The following is a 15699-nucleotide window of genomic DNA, read 5'->3' on the forward strand; positions in this document are numbered from 1 at the left end:
ATGATGAAATGACTTGCACTTGACTTTGTTTTGAGTGAGGAAGGTCAGCAGCCTCACTTTCTCTTCCTGAGCCATCTAGATCCAGTGACCAGATATTCATCAGCATGACTGGAGGTGGCCCAGGATGCAGTGGGAGACTTTGGCCTTTTTAGGCTAGGCCTTTTGACATACTCATTTCAAGGGAGGTAATGCACATTGAGTGAATAGGCCTCTTTAAGATATAGTCAGGAATGACCCTATTAATGAGTAAAAGAGAAAAATAACTAAATCAAACTGGGAGGGAAAGAGAAAAGGTTGCTATTGATAATCACTCTAAGCCAGTCATTAAGTGGAGCTTGGGCAGGGACCTATTGTCCAATTTTTCAAGTGAAGCGCAATATGCTTCTCTGTAACTTCTGCCCATGGGTTCCATCTCAGCCCTAATGCTGTAATGCCATACTAGGTATGCTTATCCTTCAGAAAGTTTAAATTTTAGTTAAGGAGATAAAACCAACACATATGAAGTAAAGAGAGAACAATGACATCCTAAACTATGAAACTGATTGAAATTACAACAAGAATTCAAAGAACTGGTTCATCAGGATGGTTGAAAGACTATTCTTTGGAGGAAATGGAGTATGATCTGGTATTAGATTGGGAAGGTTGGGAAAGGTGGGAAAGGCAGGCAAGAAGGATAAGAGAAACTGGATGAGGAAGAGCCTGTCTCAGCCCTTCTTCAAGGCCTACTTATAGTGGTTTCTTTCACTGTACAATTTCAAGATAAAATTCTGGGGTTGATGTCCAAGATTCTTCACCATCTTGGTTATAATTGACCCATTTTACATTTCTCACTGCTTGCTCTCTAACACTCACTCTGGTTGGGCTGGTTTCCTTCTATACTGGAGTAATCTATGCCAGCCCGACTAGAATGACACAATAAAAATTCTGTTTGAAGATTAGCCAGGCCTCAGCATACAGGTTGTATCGGACATTTGTAGGTCTGGAGTCAGTGATGCTGGCCAAAGACGTGACAGCAGGTGAGGCAGGAAGTGAGGGTGTTGGTGGACATGGAAATGAAAAAGAATGGAGCAGGCCTGGGAAACCAAAGGAAGAAGTTAGAGCATTGGTGACAGATTGGGTATGGGAAGAAATCTTTTGGACTGACTGACACTTTGTTTTATTCTTGTTTCATCTATATGTACAGTAATAAACTGTATGTTGGAAACTGCTGGAATAAGATGCAAATAAAGGACCAGAAGTTACTTCCAGTTTAGTTTTAAAATCTCATTATTTTTGTTTGCTTAATAATAAGAACTTTGTAGCCTGAAAAAACATATAATTTACTTTGCAAAGATGAGTGAATGTGAATGAACATTTTATTTACCATTGGGGTTCAAGGCACAGGACAGCAGATTTCAGTATTTTTCAGTTCAGCAGAGAAGTCAAGAACCATTTTTTCCAAATGGTCTTATATTTTAGGCTTTCCATTTCATATCTTCATAAGTAAGATGTATATAAGATTTCATGTCTTTTTGGGTAAGATAGCCTATGTAATACTCCTAAATGTATGTCTCCAGTTCGTAAGAGTAGCTCTGTATCACCCAGTCTTTACTCCTTTAGGCATTCTTTTAGATGTGGATGTTCCCCACAGAGGCACCCTTCTCCATGGAGATACATTGGTTATGCTGGAGCTGGGGTTTTTGACCTCCAATCTCCTTCCTTAAAATAGCAAGAAAAAAACATCTCTTGCTGGTGTAGACATGAGTTCATAGAATCATTTGATGTTAGAGCAATAGTCTAATTGCATTCATTGGTTTCTTTGTGTCCAGTGGAGGATGAGGAGGACACCATTGAAGAACAAGAATCCAAAGAGGCCAATGTAAACCACCAGGCAGAGCTGTGCCGCTTGGTCCGAGAAGGTGAGCGGGGGCAGGCACCGTCATGTGGCTTTGTTATTCATGTGCATTTGAACCAGGGTAGCCTGAAAAGGCCTGCACAAAGTCCATCTTAGTGGTAGCAGTGCTTTATTTCAACAATAGAAATGACCTCTTGAAAATGGAAGCAATAATCTTTTGAAAAAGGGAATCATTAGCTTAGAAAAAAATTGGTGTGCAGGTGTGTTAATTGAGAATGTTTTTATAGTGCTAGTTTTCTAGAAGCAAATATCTAAGGAGTCATTTAGTAAATCCCATTTTACCTCTTTCCTGCAGTCAGAAATGATTGACTAAAATAGCTTGATTTCATTTTCAGTGGTTCCCTCCCTTAAAGTGACATTCACATAATTCACATAAAAACAAATTCAGCAGATTTCTGTGTGCTATATGTCATTAGCACAATTAGGGGAAGTCCTTCCATGTTGGAAAATGTGGGCTCCATAATGGCTTGCATTTGTGTTACCTGAGAACCAGTCTAGCTAAGTTTGGAGACACTTTTCACTGCTGGCACTGACTGGCTTGTGAATCTTGTGGCCACTGAAATTCCTGAAGACCCTGTTGTTACGCTCTAGAGGGGTCACATTGTACATCAGTAGGGCAGTGCCCAGGGTGATATCATGGATCCTTGAAGTATTTAAAGTAAGAGGTGACCAAGGAAGTGTTAGAAGTAATCTCGCAGTATTTATAAAGACAATTAAAATTGTTGGGGTGATCAGTGACATGTAAGTAAACCAGTTAATAAATCTTTGCAAAAACCTCTCAGTAAAATGTTAAATTTTCTTTCCTGGCTTAATCAGTGCCCAAATTTCCCACAGCCCCATTGGAAAGGAAGGAAAAACGTTAGTTTTAGAGTAGAAAGAAAGTGCTTCTTCTAAGTTGACTTTTTATTCCATGGTTCTTTCATGCCGTGAATGTGCCTAGAAGTGTTCTTCGTGAACTCTGCCGAGAAATGTTTATCATGTATTCATTAAATTTAACACATATTTATTGAGCACTTGCAGCGTGAGTGAACGATGCCTCATTTTGCCCTTGCCTTTCCTCAGCTGAATTGCCTTTGGATGATTTAGTTCAGCTATATGAAGGTGCTTTTGTGGGAAGTTTCACATGGCCGCAGTCTGTGTGTGACAGTGAAGAAACTACCAGTGAGGAAGGTGAGCTCTAATGAACCGTGTAATTAAAAGACATGACATGTTTCTGTTCTGAAAGACTGGAATCATCAGTTGTTTTGTTGACCTGAAAACTTGGTTAAAGAAAAGGCAACAGGCTAAATACATACATTTTATGATTTAATTAATTAATTGATCAATTCCCTATTAAAGAAAACAGTAACATAATGCATTATGGAGCCAGAAATGTTCTGGCTACTGATACAAAGAATTGGGCAGCCTTAAATATGTTTTAGGACAAAGAAGTGTTCTGTGTCCTTCAGATTTATGATCTCCATAAGTGATTACCTAGACTATTAGAAAGGAATTTCTTAATTGCATAGGTTGTAAATACAGTAAGATAACTGAGTTTGACAAAGTTTCACATAGAAATTACGACCCAAGATGTCTGTGTTTTTTTTTTACCGTTAACATACCATAACATAGTGTATATCTACAAATATTAAGATATGAAAAACGTCCCATTATTTAAGATAGTGTCTTAGGTTAAAGACATTCCCAAGGAATGTTAAGTCAGCCTTGGCTGGCTTTTGTTGACGTAGGAGGAGGCATTCTCTGAGTTTGCTTCAGAGAGAACAAAGAGATTATTCCAAAATTTTATATTAAACATGATCAGTTTCCAGGGCTAACAAAGTAGATTGTTTGTGTTTATGTTGAGGTGAGAGTCGGGAGACGGTTCGGATGTGAAAGAATTCACTCAGACTTTTCTTTTCGCCATTGGGAGCTTTCTTAATGTGAAAGCACATGGACCTTTTATGGTAGCCCTGGGGCTAGTAAAAGATGCTGACATCTGAGCAGGGGGACTAGGGATGATGATGTAATTTTAGAGTTTTTATGGAGGTTAAAGATTAAGGATAGGATAAGGCAAAATTTTATGAGAAGAATTTTAGGGTTTTATGACTGGTTAAGGACAGGACAGGGGGGACACAGGATAAGGAGACAAAAGCAATTCTTTTAGTACAAGCTAAGGAGAAGTTTTATGGTATTTCAGGATAAGGGGACAAGGACTTTGGGACTCTCTCAACTTACAAGATGAGCTACAGAATGAATCACCCTCCTCCACCAAGAGGAGTCTCACAAAGTACTGGAAATGTTCTTCTTAACCCCTAGGGTACTGTTTGTATCCATATCGTTTCTGCCAGGGGTATATAAATAGCTTTATAGAGAACCACTTATTTTAATCATCTACTTCAAGTTCAAATCCAGTGAAACTTTTTCAGTGCAATTCAGCAAGTATTTATTAGGTACTTTCTGGGCTCCAGACACTGAGCATGAAGACGAAAAGTAAACCTGCAGGAGGAGGCAATGTGTCATAGAGAAGTCAGTTTCAGAACCTCTAGCTTCTTTTTAATGAGTCAGTCCCAGTGCAGCCTCCTAGCTAGACAAGGCCTTTATGAACCCTGTTACTGGTGTCCTCGCCCGCCTAGAATTACTTTGCGTATAATTTGTATTCATTTATATGCATACATGGCGTTTCTACTCAATAGAATGTGTACTACTCCACTGCGTAATGCCTCGCCTATGGTAAAGCTTAATAAATATTCATTGAGTTAAAAAATGAAAATATATACAAAGTAATTTCGGGATGGGGTAAGAGAGTACCAATAAATGGGGAAATCAGAGAAATGTTCTTATAGTAGGTAGCACTTGGGCAGGGATCACTAGCAGTGGGGCTGAGGAGGGAGGGCATTCCTGGCAGGCAAGAGACCATTGTGATGGGCATCAGCAAACAGCCTTGTCTGGCTCCAAGGTAAAGTACATGAAGGGTGGTCATATTTAAAGCCAGATTGTGTTTGCTTTGGAATGATTTAAACTCAATTAGCTTTTTGTATTTTGGGGAAACCTTCATTTCCCAGTATCCCCCTCCCCCCAATTCCCTTATAACAGAATAAAATAGGGAATGCCAGCAGCTCAGCAGACCTAACCTCACATGCCAGTAGTGTATGCAGTCTCCCACTCCAGCGACCCCTGCCTCTACAGTGAAGGGAGGGGGTGTTTTCATATCCCATGCTCCATGCTTGATCCTTATATTTACCCAGCATTTTGTCAAAAATCTTTTTTATTATTTTGGAGTCAAACACTGAAGGGCTTTAAATGTAAAAAAGGCTGATGTCTTGAATGAAAGACAGTAGGGTTTCCGAATGGAATGATCCAGAGACTCCCTGTGGTGTAGAGACCACCGGCCCCCTCGTGTCATACAGACCCCATCCTGGGTGTGAGTCCCCGTTCTGTTACTGCTCATTGCCTGTGTGTCCCATGGGGGAGGGTGCTACCCTCTCTGGGCCTCAGGGTTCTCTACAGAATGGAAGGGTTGAACCCTAGCGATCTCTGGGGTCTTCTGGCTCTCATGCCAGCACCTTACATTCTCAGTCTGTCCTGTAGCAGCTTCATTTATAAAGAGAGGTCCTAGAGGCTCTCCCCAAGCTCTTTGGCTTGATTACAATTCAGGGACCAGACTCCCTTACTGTGAACAGTGTTGTACTAGGCATCCAGGGCAGAGGCAGTGTTTTTAATAAGCAGGATCCCTACGTCCAGGGCTATGCACTCTTCCACCTGGAGGTCACTGATTAGTTAAGGGTTGATTAGGTACCAAATAAACCTGGCTGGGGGGTCCATCATGCATAGAATGTCAGGCCCCAAGTCAGGAATGCTCATCTTCCAGAGTCCAAATCCAGCCTCAGATACTTAACTAGCTGGGTGACCCTGGGCAAGTTACTTAGCCTTTTTGCCTCAGTTTCCTTATCTGTAAAAGGGAGATAATAATAGCACCCATTTCCCACAGTTGTTACGAAGATCAAATGAGGCAATGATTGTAAAGCGCTTGGCATAGTGCCTGGCATATAGTAGGTACTTTATAAATGTTAGCTATTATTATTACTTTGTATATAGAAAGAGGCAGCTGGTGGTCCAGTGGATAGAGCACTGGGCCTGGACTCCGGAAGACCTGATTTCAAATCCAGCCTCAGGCAGTGACTGGCTCTGTGACCCTAGGCAAGTCTCTTCAGCTCTGTTTGCTTTAATCCACTGGAGAAGGAAATGTGTAAACCCCTACAATGTCTTTCCCAAGAGAACAGCATTGACAGTATGGTCCACAGGGTCATGGAATGTCAGACATGACTGAACAACAACAAGAAATGTGCACACCTAATTCTTCTGATCTTGGCGTCCAGGAGGAGGCTGGTACTAGGGAAAGCAAAGGAACAGCATCTTGGCTTTGGCTTTTGACTGTCAGTTGCAGATCCCCAGACCTCTACTTTCCCAATCTCTGTCCGGACTGTAGGAATATTTTATTTAAATTTAAATTGTTTAAGTTTAAGTTTTCACAGGCAAATCGAATACTTAAATTTCATGTAAATTCTCTTAAAGTGTTTATGAACTGTAGGAATCATTAAATGATTATTATCCTTATTAAACATTGAAACATGTATACATCATCTTTTATGTCTTCTCTGGATCTAGAGGAGACCACCAATGCCAGAGAAAAGAAGGAAGTAGTCATCATAGATTCGCTCCTCAGTGTTGGGCAATACCGAGGTGTGGAGAGAACCAGCCCTAGCAAGAAGCACACCAGAGATATTGCAGAGGTGGTGGCAGCAGCGGAAACTCTGCTCCCTAAGGGCAGTGCCCGCATCACGACTGCGGTACATCCTTTTGGTTTTTGACAGCTTGTGGGTGTTAGCGCAGGGGCCTGGGGATAGGTCAGCTCCTCAGCTGGAATGCCCGCGTGGCCCAATTCCAGATGTGGCTGCTAGGAATAAAACACTCTAATAAGTGTTGGTTAAATCCTTAAACTTAGGGCATCATGGGGCACCTCTGAAAAGGTATCGTTTGGCTTTGTCAGCTAGTCGATTTTTACAGAGAAATTGCAAGTATATAAGGCAGCAGAGTGTCCGTTGGGCCAATTGAGAAACAGTCATGCTTTTCCTTGATTAAAAAAAAAAAAGATACTGTCACCAGAAGTTGTGAGATTGTTTTCCTTTTTCTTGGCCAGGTGAAGTTCAATACCCCGTGCTTACTCTATGGAGTCCTCAGAGAGTACCAGAAGATTGGGCTGGACTGGTTAGCAAAACTGTACAGGAAGAACCTCAATGGCATCTTGGCCGATGACGCTGGCCTTGGCAAGACGGTGCAGGTTATTGCCTTTTTTGCCCATTTAGCTTGTAACGAAGGTAAGTGAATCTGCTGAAATTTAGGTGTTTGAAATATTGTTTGCATTTTAATTTCCATGATGAAATTTTTCTGTAGATGTTCTTTGTATCTATTTTTGGGGTGAAGAGGTACCTTTTCAAATGTTGCTTTTGTACATTTAAAAGGTAAGTTATGGTGTTTAAAACATATACATTTAAAATTTACTTTTGGAAAATGTGGATTTCTAGATTTCTGAAAGAAATGCTGATTCTCTTTGACAAGCAACAATCTCCAATGGAGTGGACTGTGTCGGAGTTTTCATTTTACTTTAATTTCATTTGAGTGTTAACACCTTCAAGTTCCATTTTCTGTCTCTGTCTTTGCTGTAGGTAACTGGGGCCCCCACCTCATTGTGGTTAGGAGTTGTCATATATTGAAGTGGGAACTTGAGCTGAAACGTTGGTGCCCTGGCTTGAAGATTCTTCTTTACTTTGGTGGCCAAAGAGAGCTTAGAGCAAAGAGACAGGTATTGTGTTTTGGACTGTTGAACTGGGAGCATTTCCCTGCTTATGCCATTCTCTTCATTACCTTCTAGTAACTAGTTGTTTTCCATATCTATACCTATATTGGAGAGAACCAGAGAGATGAGCTATACACTGTAGAAAGAGGGACTTGTGTTAGAAACAGGGCATGTTCCCCAGCCAGGAAAGGAGGACCAAAGTTGGTTGGGTCTTCTCTTTTCCAGGCAGCATAAGAGCTGGAGAAATGTGCCAGGCACTGGTAGTTTTTGTCAGTGTCGTTTGGAAGGGTTTCTGACAAAAGCCTAAAAGTGACGGTGCAGCTCCCACAGGCATTGGCTACATCAGGTTTCTGGTAGCGTTGGCCTCCTTTGAAAGATACTTTATTCTGCTGCTGCTTTGTTGGTTTAGTGTCAGTCCTGGAACGCTGGCTTCATGATGGATTACTTTCTTTTTGGAAGGAATGGACTGAACCTAACAGCTTTAACGTGTGCATCACCTCCTACAAACACTTCTTTAAAGGGCACCAGGACTTTGCCAGAGTGAGGTGGAAGTACCTGGTTGTCGATGAGATGCAGCAGATCAGGAATATGACGGAAAGACACTGGGAGGCCCTTTTCAGTCTCCAGAGGTTGGTCTGGCACTTGTATTTCTTTTCCTCATGAAAGTAACGGAAACGCACCCCTTGCCCCCTTCATTTAAAAGTGGAATCTTGATTGGACGTTGCCATTGAATATGTGTATTTGGGTGTGTGGACACACCCTGCGAAGTGGAGGGGAGGTGCCAGGCATTTGCAATGTGCATAGATTTCAGATTTCCTTTCTCCTATGTTATTATGCCTCTGTTGCATTTCTTTAGAGCTCAATTTTTATATTTGATCATATAGTAAATACAAAGATTATCCCATACACTTTTAATAGTGTATAATATGAGTTAATAGTCTCTATAAGTAATACATATAAGTAATGAAATAGCATCTGTCTGTTTCCTCTCCTCCCTCTCTCAAATCCTCACACTTGGGAATCCTGGCTTCTGTTTAAAAGCAAGCAAACAAGTATTTTTAGAAATAGTAACTGACTATTTTCTATACTCCTACTTATATAGGAGAGTATTACTAGGTTAAATCCAAAGGAAATTGTTCAAAGTTATCTGAAAGACTTAGTGTTGGAAATATGCCTATGGCACATTTTATAGGGACCTCAAATTTAATGAACTTCAGTCTGTGGCTTTGGGGCCAACATGCCAAATTTAGTGTTTTAGAAGTGAAAAATGTTGATGTTAGGTGAACTTGTATATTAAGTAGACAAGTTTTATATATTTGGGGGGAAAGTATGATTCTGAATGTTTAATAACTTCTTGCTATGGTGCTGTTGGAAGGTTAGTAGCAGAAAAACCTTCCTGTTGAATAAATTTAGCCGACAGAGCTAGGCCTAACATTTCTGAGAGATTTGTTTTCCTAAGAGTAATTGAACTGATTAAGCATTAAGTCTGAGAGTTTACTCAGCAGATAAAGAACTTGATGAAATGCAAATAGAACATTGATCATTAGCTTTTAAAAAACCATCAAATTTCTTTCTGCCGATAACTTGTTGGGATAGTAAAGGTTTCTGAAGGACCAGAATAAGCGCTACTGAATTATTTCGTTCTTCCTTTTCATAGTCAGCATCGCTTGCTTCTGATTGACACGCCTTTACATAACACCTTGATGGAGTTGTGGACTGTGGTGCACTTTCTGATCCCTGGAATCTCAAGGCCATATTTGGACTTTCCAGTGAAAGCTGCTAGTGAGGAGAACCAAGATTACTGCCACAAGCTGGTCATAAGGTTGCACAGAGTATGTCAGGCTTTTTCCCCACTCTCAATATTTATTGTAATGAACTGTAAACTACTAAAAAACAATCTGCGTGGTTGTGTTCTGCCACTGAAGGCATGTGTGGATTTCCAGTGATTCTCCAGTGGGGCTTATTTAAGGCTTCCTGCTCAGCTGTAAGGATGAGTGACAGAGAAAATAAGGAAGAAATTAAAAAAAAAAACCTTTTTATTATTTCTGTCTAACTCTTGCTAATGTGTGGCTATTATTGTTATCCTTCTGAGGTTTGCAAAGTTTGGGCCACCTTGGTATAGTAGATATTATATCTGAAGATAGTATTCTAGAAGGAAAAGACCCAAATAATTTGTGTGTGAAAAACAGAACTATAGTTAGATGAGAATTTCTCTCTGCCTTATTCTTTGCAGGGATGCTTCGGTGGAGGAAGTGAGATTTGAAGTGGGCTTGATAGAGAAGAAAAGGAAGTAGCTCAGTGAATATAAAGGAAAATTGTCCTTCCAGGCTTAGGGAGAAGCATTGGAGAAAGCTCAGAGTCAGGAGTGGGAGAGGATAAACAGGGGGTCAAGAGTCTGGAGTCAGTGACCAAAGGGGTGAAGAAGGAAAGGAGAGCTTCCCCAGCGCCAAGGACTCACCCAGAGTGAGGAGCCAAGGAGCCGGCAGGGACCGTATTGTTCACAGTATTCACTGCTGCAGGTAGTATAGGCAGTGACTCACTCTACATGGACCACAAGTATGGGGTGATTTTACCTCAATATTCAGGCTTGTGTTAGGGCTTCTGTAGGCAAATCAGCAGTGTAGCCTGTCTGTAGGAATCTAGTTTTCTTTCACACATTAAGATAGATAGTGTGGGAATAATGGTATTAATAAGGATTTCTCTAATAAGATGTGTATATTTCCCTAGATGATACAGCCATTCATTTTACGAAGATCAAAAAGAGACGTAGAAAAGCAGCTCAGTAAGAAATACGAGCACGTGTTAAAGTGCCGCCTTTCTAATCGTCAGAAGGCCTTATACGACGACGTGATCCTTCAGCCAGGGTGAGGCCGTCGAGGCTCCATGACTTCATGCCTTGTCTTTCCTTCCCCAACACTTGCAGAGGCCTGGCCCAAAGGGGGTCCCCAGTCCGTCACGGACAGTACTTGCTTGGGTGGATGGATGGAGGGGGTACAGTTCTGCTGCTTATTTTGTGAGCATCACTGTGTATGGTCCTGCCTGTCTGCCTGCTGTGCCCACCCAACCAGTGGGGAGCCCACATTTTGAATGATGCAGCATTGAGACAGGCTAGGACAAGGGCATGACTTGAAGTGGTAGAAATAGAATCTTGAATGAGGGCCTTTTAAAATAAGTTCTGCGTGTCCACTCTGATCAGCCAGTGGGACAAAGGCTGACATGGCTGTCTTTCCATGTTCACAGAACCCAGGAAGCTCTCAAGAGTGGACAGTTTGTCAGTGTCCTGCATGTCCTGATGAAACTGCAGAGGATCTGTAACCACCCAGACCTCATTGACCCCAGGCTCTCAGGGGCCTCCTACGTGCTGGAGGCCCTCGAGTTCAGGACTGCTGCTGCCATCGTGCAGGCCCTGGAGCGTGGACTCTGGAAGGTGAGTGGGAGCTTTGCCCATTGCCCACACTGTTCAAGGCTGCTGCTTCCCCATGAGGGACAGTCCTCACTTCACTGGAGACACGGGGCAGAGATGACTTCCTTAGTTATGGGTCTGCCGGTTTAAGCTGTAGTTCAGAGCAGCTCTTTGTATCTCTGGTGGGTTTTCAGACTGTCTTTTCTGTTGACTCCTTTGACTAAATTGTTGGCTGATGAATTTTGATCCCTGGTGATGTGAATGTGTCAGCTGAATGTGAGTCTGTCATCCGACTGATCTGGTATGTAAGGAACACTCTGAGGTTGTCAGCCAGATTTTACACAATCCCATTGTATCCTTACAACCCTGTGAGGCAGGTGTGAGAGCTACCACACCCATTTATAGATGTGAAAGCAGAGGGTCTGAGAATTGAAATGAATTTACCCTCCATGGTCAAATAGCTGGTAAGAAGCAAAGGCAGATTCAAACCCAACACTCTCATGACTCTGCTGCCAGGGATTTTGTGACTTACTACTTCTTAGTTGTATTTAACTCTGCTAGAATTAATTGGATAGAAATATTCTTGGCCTGAATCAGCTCCCTGAATGATGTCTGTTCCACTCTGGAGAGGGTTTAATGTCCTGTTCCCTCTAGAGGAAGAGGCCTCCAGCCGTGGCTGACCCTCTGAAGGCCACCCTCTGAGTCATTGGTTGACTCGTAGATTTTTATATGATATTAGGACCAAACATCTTGGAAACAAGGTCTTTGCTTTTGTTTTAACTTAGGACACTGACATGTCTATATTTGATCTGATCGGGGTAGAAAATAAAATGACACATTATGAAGCCCAGGTCCTGCCCAAGCAAAAGATAAGCAGGAAGCTGATGGAGGAGATCTACATGTCACCTCTGCCCCAGTCGAGGCCCCGGCCTGTCAAGATCAAGCCCAGCAGGTAGGTGAAAACTCCCTGCAGCTGACTGTTGGCCTCATGAGTTTTAAACGTGAGAAAACAGAGTTCAGACTTCAGAGCTGTGGCCAGTTTTAGGTTCTGGAGTGATAGGAGTCCAGAGGACCAAAGGTTGAGTCTCACTTCTGATACACACTTATGGTAGGACTCTGGAGAAGTCTCCTTAACTGCTCAGTGAAGTGCTGATATAACTTGGATAGGGAGATTGCCCTCCTGGGCATTCCCTGTGGCAATGAAATGGTAGTTCTTGGCTACAAGAAGGGCTGGCTACATGGTTCCATTCTCCCTGCTGTGCTGCACTGGCTCTGGGTTTTTCATCAGTTGGATACTAGACTTGAATGAAGACAGAGTAAGATTAGGGCTTAGGTTAGAAAGCCATATAAAACCTGGGGCAGGGGGTTTGACCACATCAGTTGGCATGCCTGCGTTTCCTAAGCATAGATTTCTCTAAATAGGGTCAGTCACCAGGGTCTGTAGCACGTAGTAGGGCAGGTATATTTATTCAGATGACACTGAATGTTGCCAAAACACTTCTTAATATCTGTCTCCACCCATCCTCTGCTAGTCTAGACCCTGCAGAAACTTTGACTTGCACCATAGGTAGAAAAAAGGACCCTTGGCTTTTGGACCTCTTTGTAGACCATTGCGAACTCTGTCTTCCTTTTGGTATCTGATCTTCCCAACCATCCCTTCCACTTGTAACAGTCATATCTACTCTGATGAGCGCATTCTTGTTTCCAAACCATGCCAGAGTGATGGTTAATGCAGCTGGAAAGGCACTGCTGGAGCACCATTGCAGTTGCATTTAAGGCTGCTTTTCTGTTCCTTGTGAAAACGTACTGAGAAGTTATTGCTAAGCTCGAAGTGGAAACTGTATGCAAGAAATATACAAAATAGGGTACTTCTCTCATATTCCATAGATTGTTTTGGGTTTGATATGGATGAGATACAGTGTAAAATACTCCTTTACATCTTCAATGTGACTGAGAATCATATTTTAAAAGATCACCAAGTGTCTGTTTCCATCTATAGTTGAAATAGTTTTAATGCTGTCTAATTGGCTGCTTTCTGCTAATTTGGGTTGTCAGGTTATTCCAACCTGTGCAGTATGGACAGAAGCCAGAGGGCAAGACTGTTGTTTTCCCAAGCCCTCAAATACAGCGCACTGTCACCACAGCCACAGGAACCCAGCCGGGGCAAGGACGAGGAAGGTCCCCCATTGTAGATCAAGGTAATAAGAGACACTGTTCTTTTGGAGGCTTTTGAAATATACCAGTATTATGACAGTGATAGGTCTTGAGCTAGCTACCTAGCCCAGATGACACATAGCCCACTAGCATCTGTTAGGGTATTGGCAGATGAAACTTCAGGAGTTCTCAGCGGTGCATTACTCAGTGGGCAGTGGTCAGTTTTTATTTTAGCCCTGATGGTGACTACTCAGACTGGCACTTTGGAATTCCCAGCCCTCTGGTTTATAGAACTAATCTTTAGAAGGCAATTAGATTGTGCTTTTGTAGAAAGAAGTTAGTCTCAAGATGGATATTCTGTAAGAATGTATCTCAATATCATCTTGAAAGATTTCTTTTAAATTCAAAATGTTTCAAGTAATAGTAGAACCTGCTAACAACTTTGCACAAACAAACCTTATTGATTGCAGCGGCCGCAGAACAGTTTCAGACTCCAAGACACCAGCCAGCAGCGACCTTCACCACAGCAACTAGCACAGCTAATCCTGTGAAACAGCGGGGTCAGAACTCAGCCCAGGCCTCCCAGCTAGGCGCCAGGCCCAAGGCCCAGGCCCTCTCGCACACCATGCAGCAGAGTGTGCTTCCTCAGAGGCTGGTGCTGACCTCTCAGGCCCAGGCACGGTTGCCTAGTAAGTGGCCTCCCCTTTCCAGGTTTCTTTCTCTCATTGATTTCTTGCAATGAGGTTAAGCTACCAAACCCCTTTAGGTATGGTCAGTCATTTGTTTCCCACTCTTTGGATCAGCCCTGCTCTCTTCATTGCTTTTGGCAAGAAGAGTTGCAGTTTTGGGAAGAAATGACAGGATTTCAGGCAAAATATGTTAGTGGTGGCAATTTAATTTCTTACTTCTGCATTTTCCTCTGCTGGGAGGATTTCCTTCAAGTCAAATACTTTACTTTTTTCTTATTTTTTTATGTTAAATACTGATTTGTGTGGGAATAGTCTTTTTATCCAAGAACTCATTCCAAGTGTTGGGGAAAGAAAAAGAGAGAGAAAGGCTCCGTGGGATGGTTGGGAGGCCCTGTTTCCTGGCATGGACGTGGACCCCTCAGCCACAGGACTGCTGTAATTACGTCAGTCAAGGAGGGGTGCCAGCACTTAATGGTATCCATTCCATCTGCAGTGGGTATAATGCATTGGATGCTTAGGGATTTTAAATTTTCCTGGAGCTCAGTTTCATCATATCTGTCCCACACCTGCTCAGGACAGTCCTGCCTCACATCTGCCCTGTCATAACATCTCAATTTGCTTTGGTGGCAAATTTTGAAATTTAGTTGCTTATTAAATCTTTGGTTTTTCTGTTGATCCTTCCTGGTTAAATGGCATGTAATTCATCTTAGCATCTGTTTTATCACAAAGTGTTACATGGCTGTAGTATATAGTAATATGTGTCATATGAGGTGAGGGAAGCTTCCATGGAAATTTACTGTTTTCCCCTTAGTCCAAAACTGACCAAGTAATTCCTGCTGAACATCCATTTGACCATTTAGATGTCTTCAGTGCAATCATGTGGGGGGGAAGGGGGCATGCCCTGTTCTGTATACTGATGCACCTGAGAATTATTCCAGCCAGGAATGGGGCTTACTTTGTTTTCTTCTTTTTCAGGTGGGGAGGTGATAAAAGGTGCTCAGCGGGCTCCTCTCACCCAAGGCAGGCTAGCTCAGCCGGAGACTCCTGTGACCCTGCAGTTTCAGGGGAATAAGGTCACTCTGTCACACAGTCAGCTCTGCCAGCTCACTGCCGGCCAGCCTCTGCAGCTTCAAGGTGCTGTTACCTTTGAGGGATTGACTTACCCATGACCAAGGGGGAGAGTCGTCTGTCAGAGAACCCCTCCAGGGCTGTTCTTCACAGGACATTACCCATGCCTTGTTTGGGGGCATTCTTTTTATAGTTTATTATCTCTTAGAAAGCAGGGAATACAAACATGCCATTTTGGGCAATGTTTTAGCTGGAAAATGACAGCCCTTCATTGATCGCCATGAGGGGACACTAGCCAGAGCTTCCCAAAAAAGCATGTGGGGAGGGTGCTGGGGAGCGAGCTTTGGACATGGTCTGATGTAGGATGAGAAATACTCAGGTGGGGTAGTGGTGCTAGGGTGCAGGAGAAAGTGCAGCCTTAAACTGTTTGTGGGGGAAAGGGCCTTAGAGATGATTCAGACTAGTGCCATCATGTTATAACCAAGTCTTAGGGACATGAGTGACTTGCTAGTCAGTGATGGAGCCTGTTTCTGATCGCCTGTCTTCAGACTCCAGGTTCAGTGAACTTCCCCCCTCATCTGCTCCCCCAGAGCCCAGTAAATGGCCCTGCCCATAGCTGTGTTTCATTTGTCTAGATGCTGGAGGGTTTTGTAGGTAT

The 15699-nt window shown here is 42.7% G+C and overlaps 1 protein-coding gene across 2 annotated transcripts in view; it reads left to right on the top strand.

The window, feature by feature from the left end:
- Positions 1–15699, top strand: part of LOC140499406 (E1A-binding protein p400-like) — a 123361-nt gene that overhangs the window by 61103 nt on the left and 46559 nt on the right. For both annotated transcript variants that reach the window (XM_072600784.1, XM_072600785.1), the window contains 13 exons: positions 1809–1898; positions 2957–3064; positions 6539–6720; positions 7071–7248; positions 7597–7733; positions 8187–8356; positions 9385–9559; positions 10455–10591; positions 10968–11154; positions 11916–12082; positions 13186–13328; positions 13755–13973; positions 14949–15107. In XM_072600784.1, the coding sequence (XP_072456885.1) occupies positions 1809–1898; positions 2957–3064; positions 6539–6720; positions 7071–7248; positions 7597–7733; positions 8187–8356; positions 9385–9559; positions 10455–10591; positions 10968–11154; positions 11916–12082; positions 13186–13328; positions 13755–13973; positions 14949–15107 (2052 nt within the window). The remainder of the gene's footprint in view (positions 1–1808; positions 1899–2956; positions 3065–6538; positions 6721–7070; positions 7249–7596; positions 7734–8186; positions 8357–9384; positions 9560–10454; positions 10592–10967; positions 11155–11915; positions 12083–13185; positions 13329–13754; positions 13974–14948; positions 15108–15699) is intronic.

Source organism: Notamacropus eugenii, chromosome 4 (genome assembly GCF_028372415.1).
Source record: "Notamacropus eugenii isolate mMacEug1 chromosome 4, mMacEug1.pri_v2, whole genome shotgun sequence".
In the NCBI taxonomy this organism is placed as follows: domain Eukaryota; kingdom Metazoa; phylum Chordata; class Mammalia; order Diprotodontia; family Macropodidae; genus Notamacropus; species Notamacropus eugenii.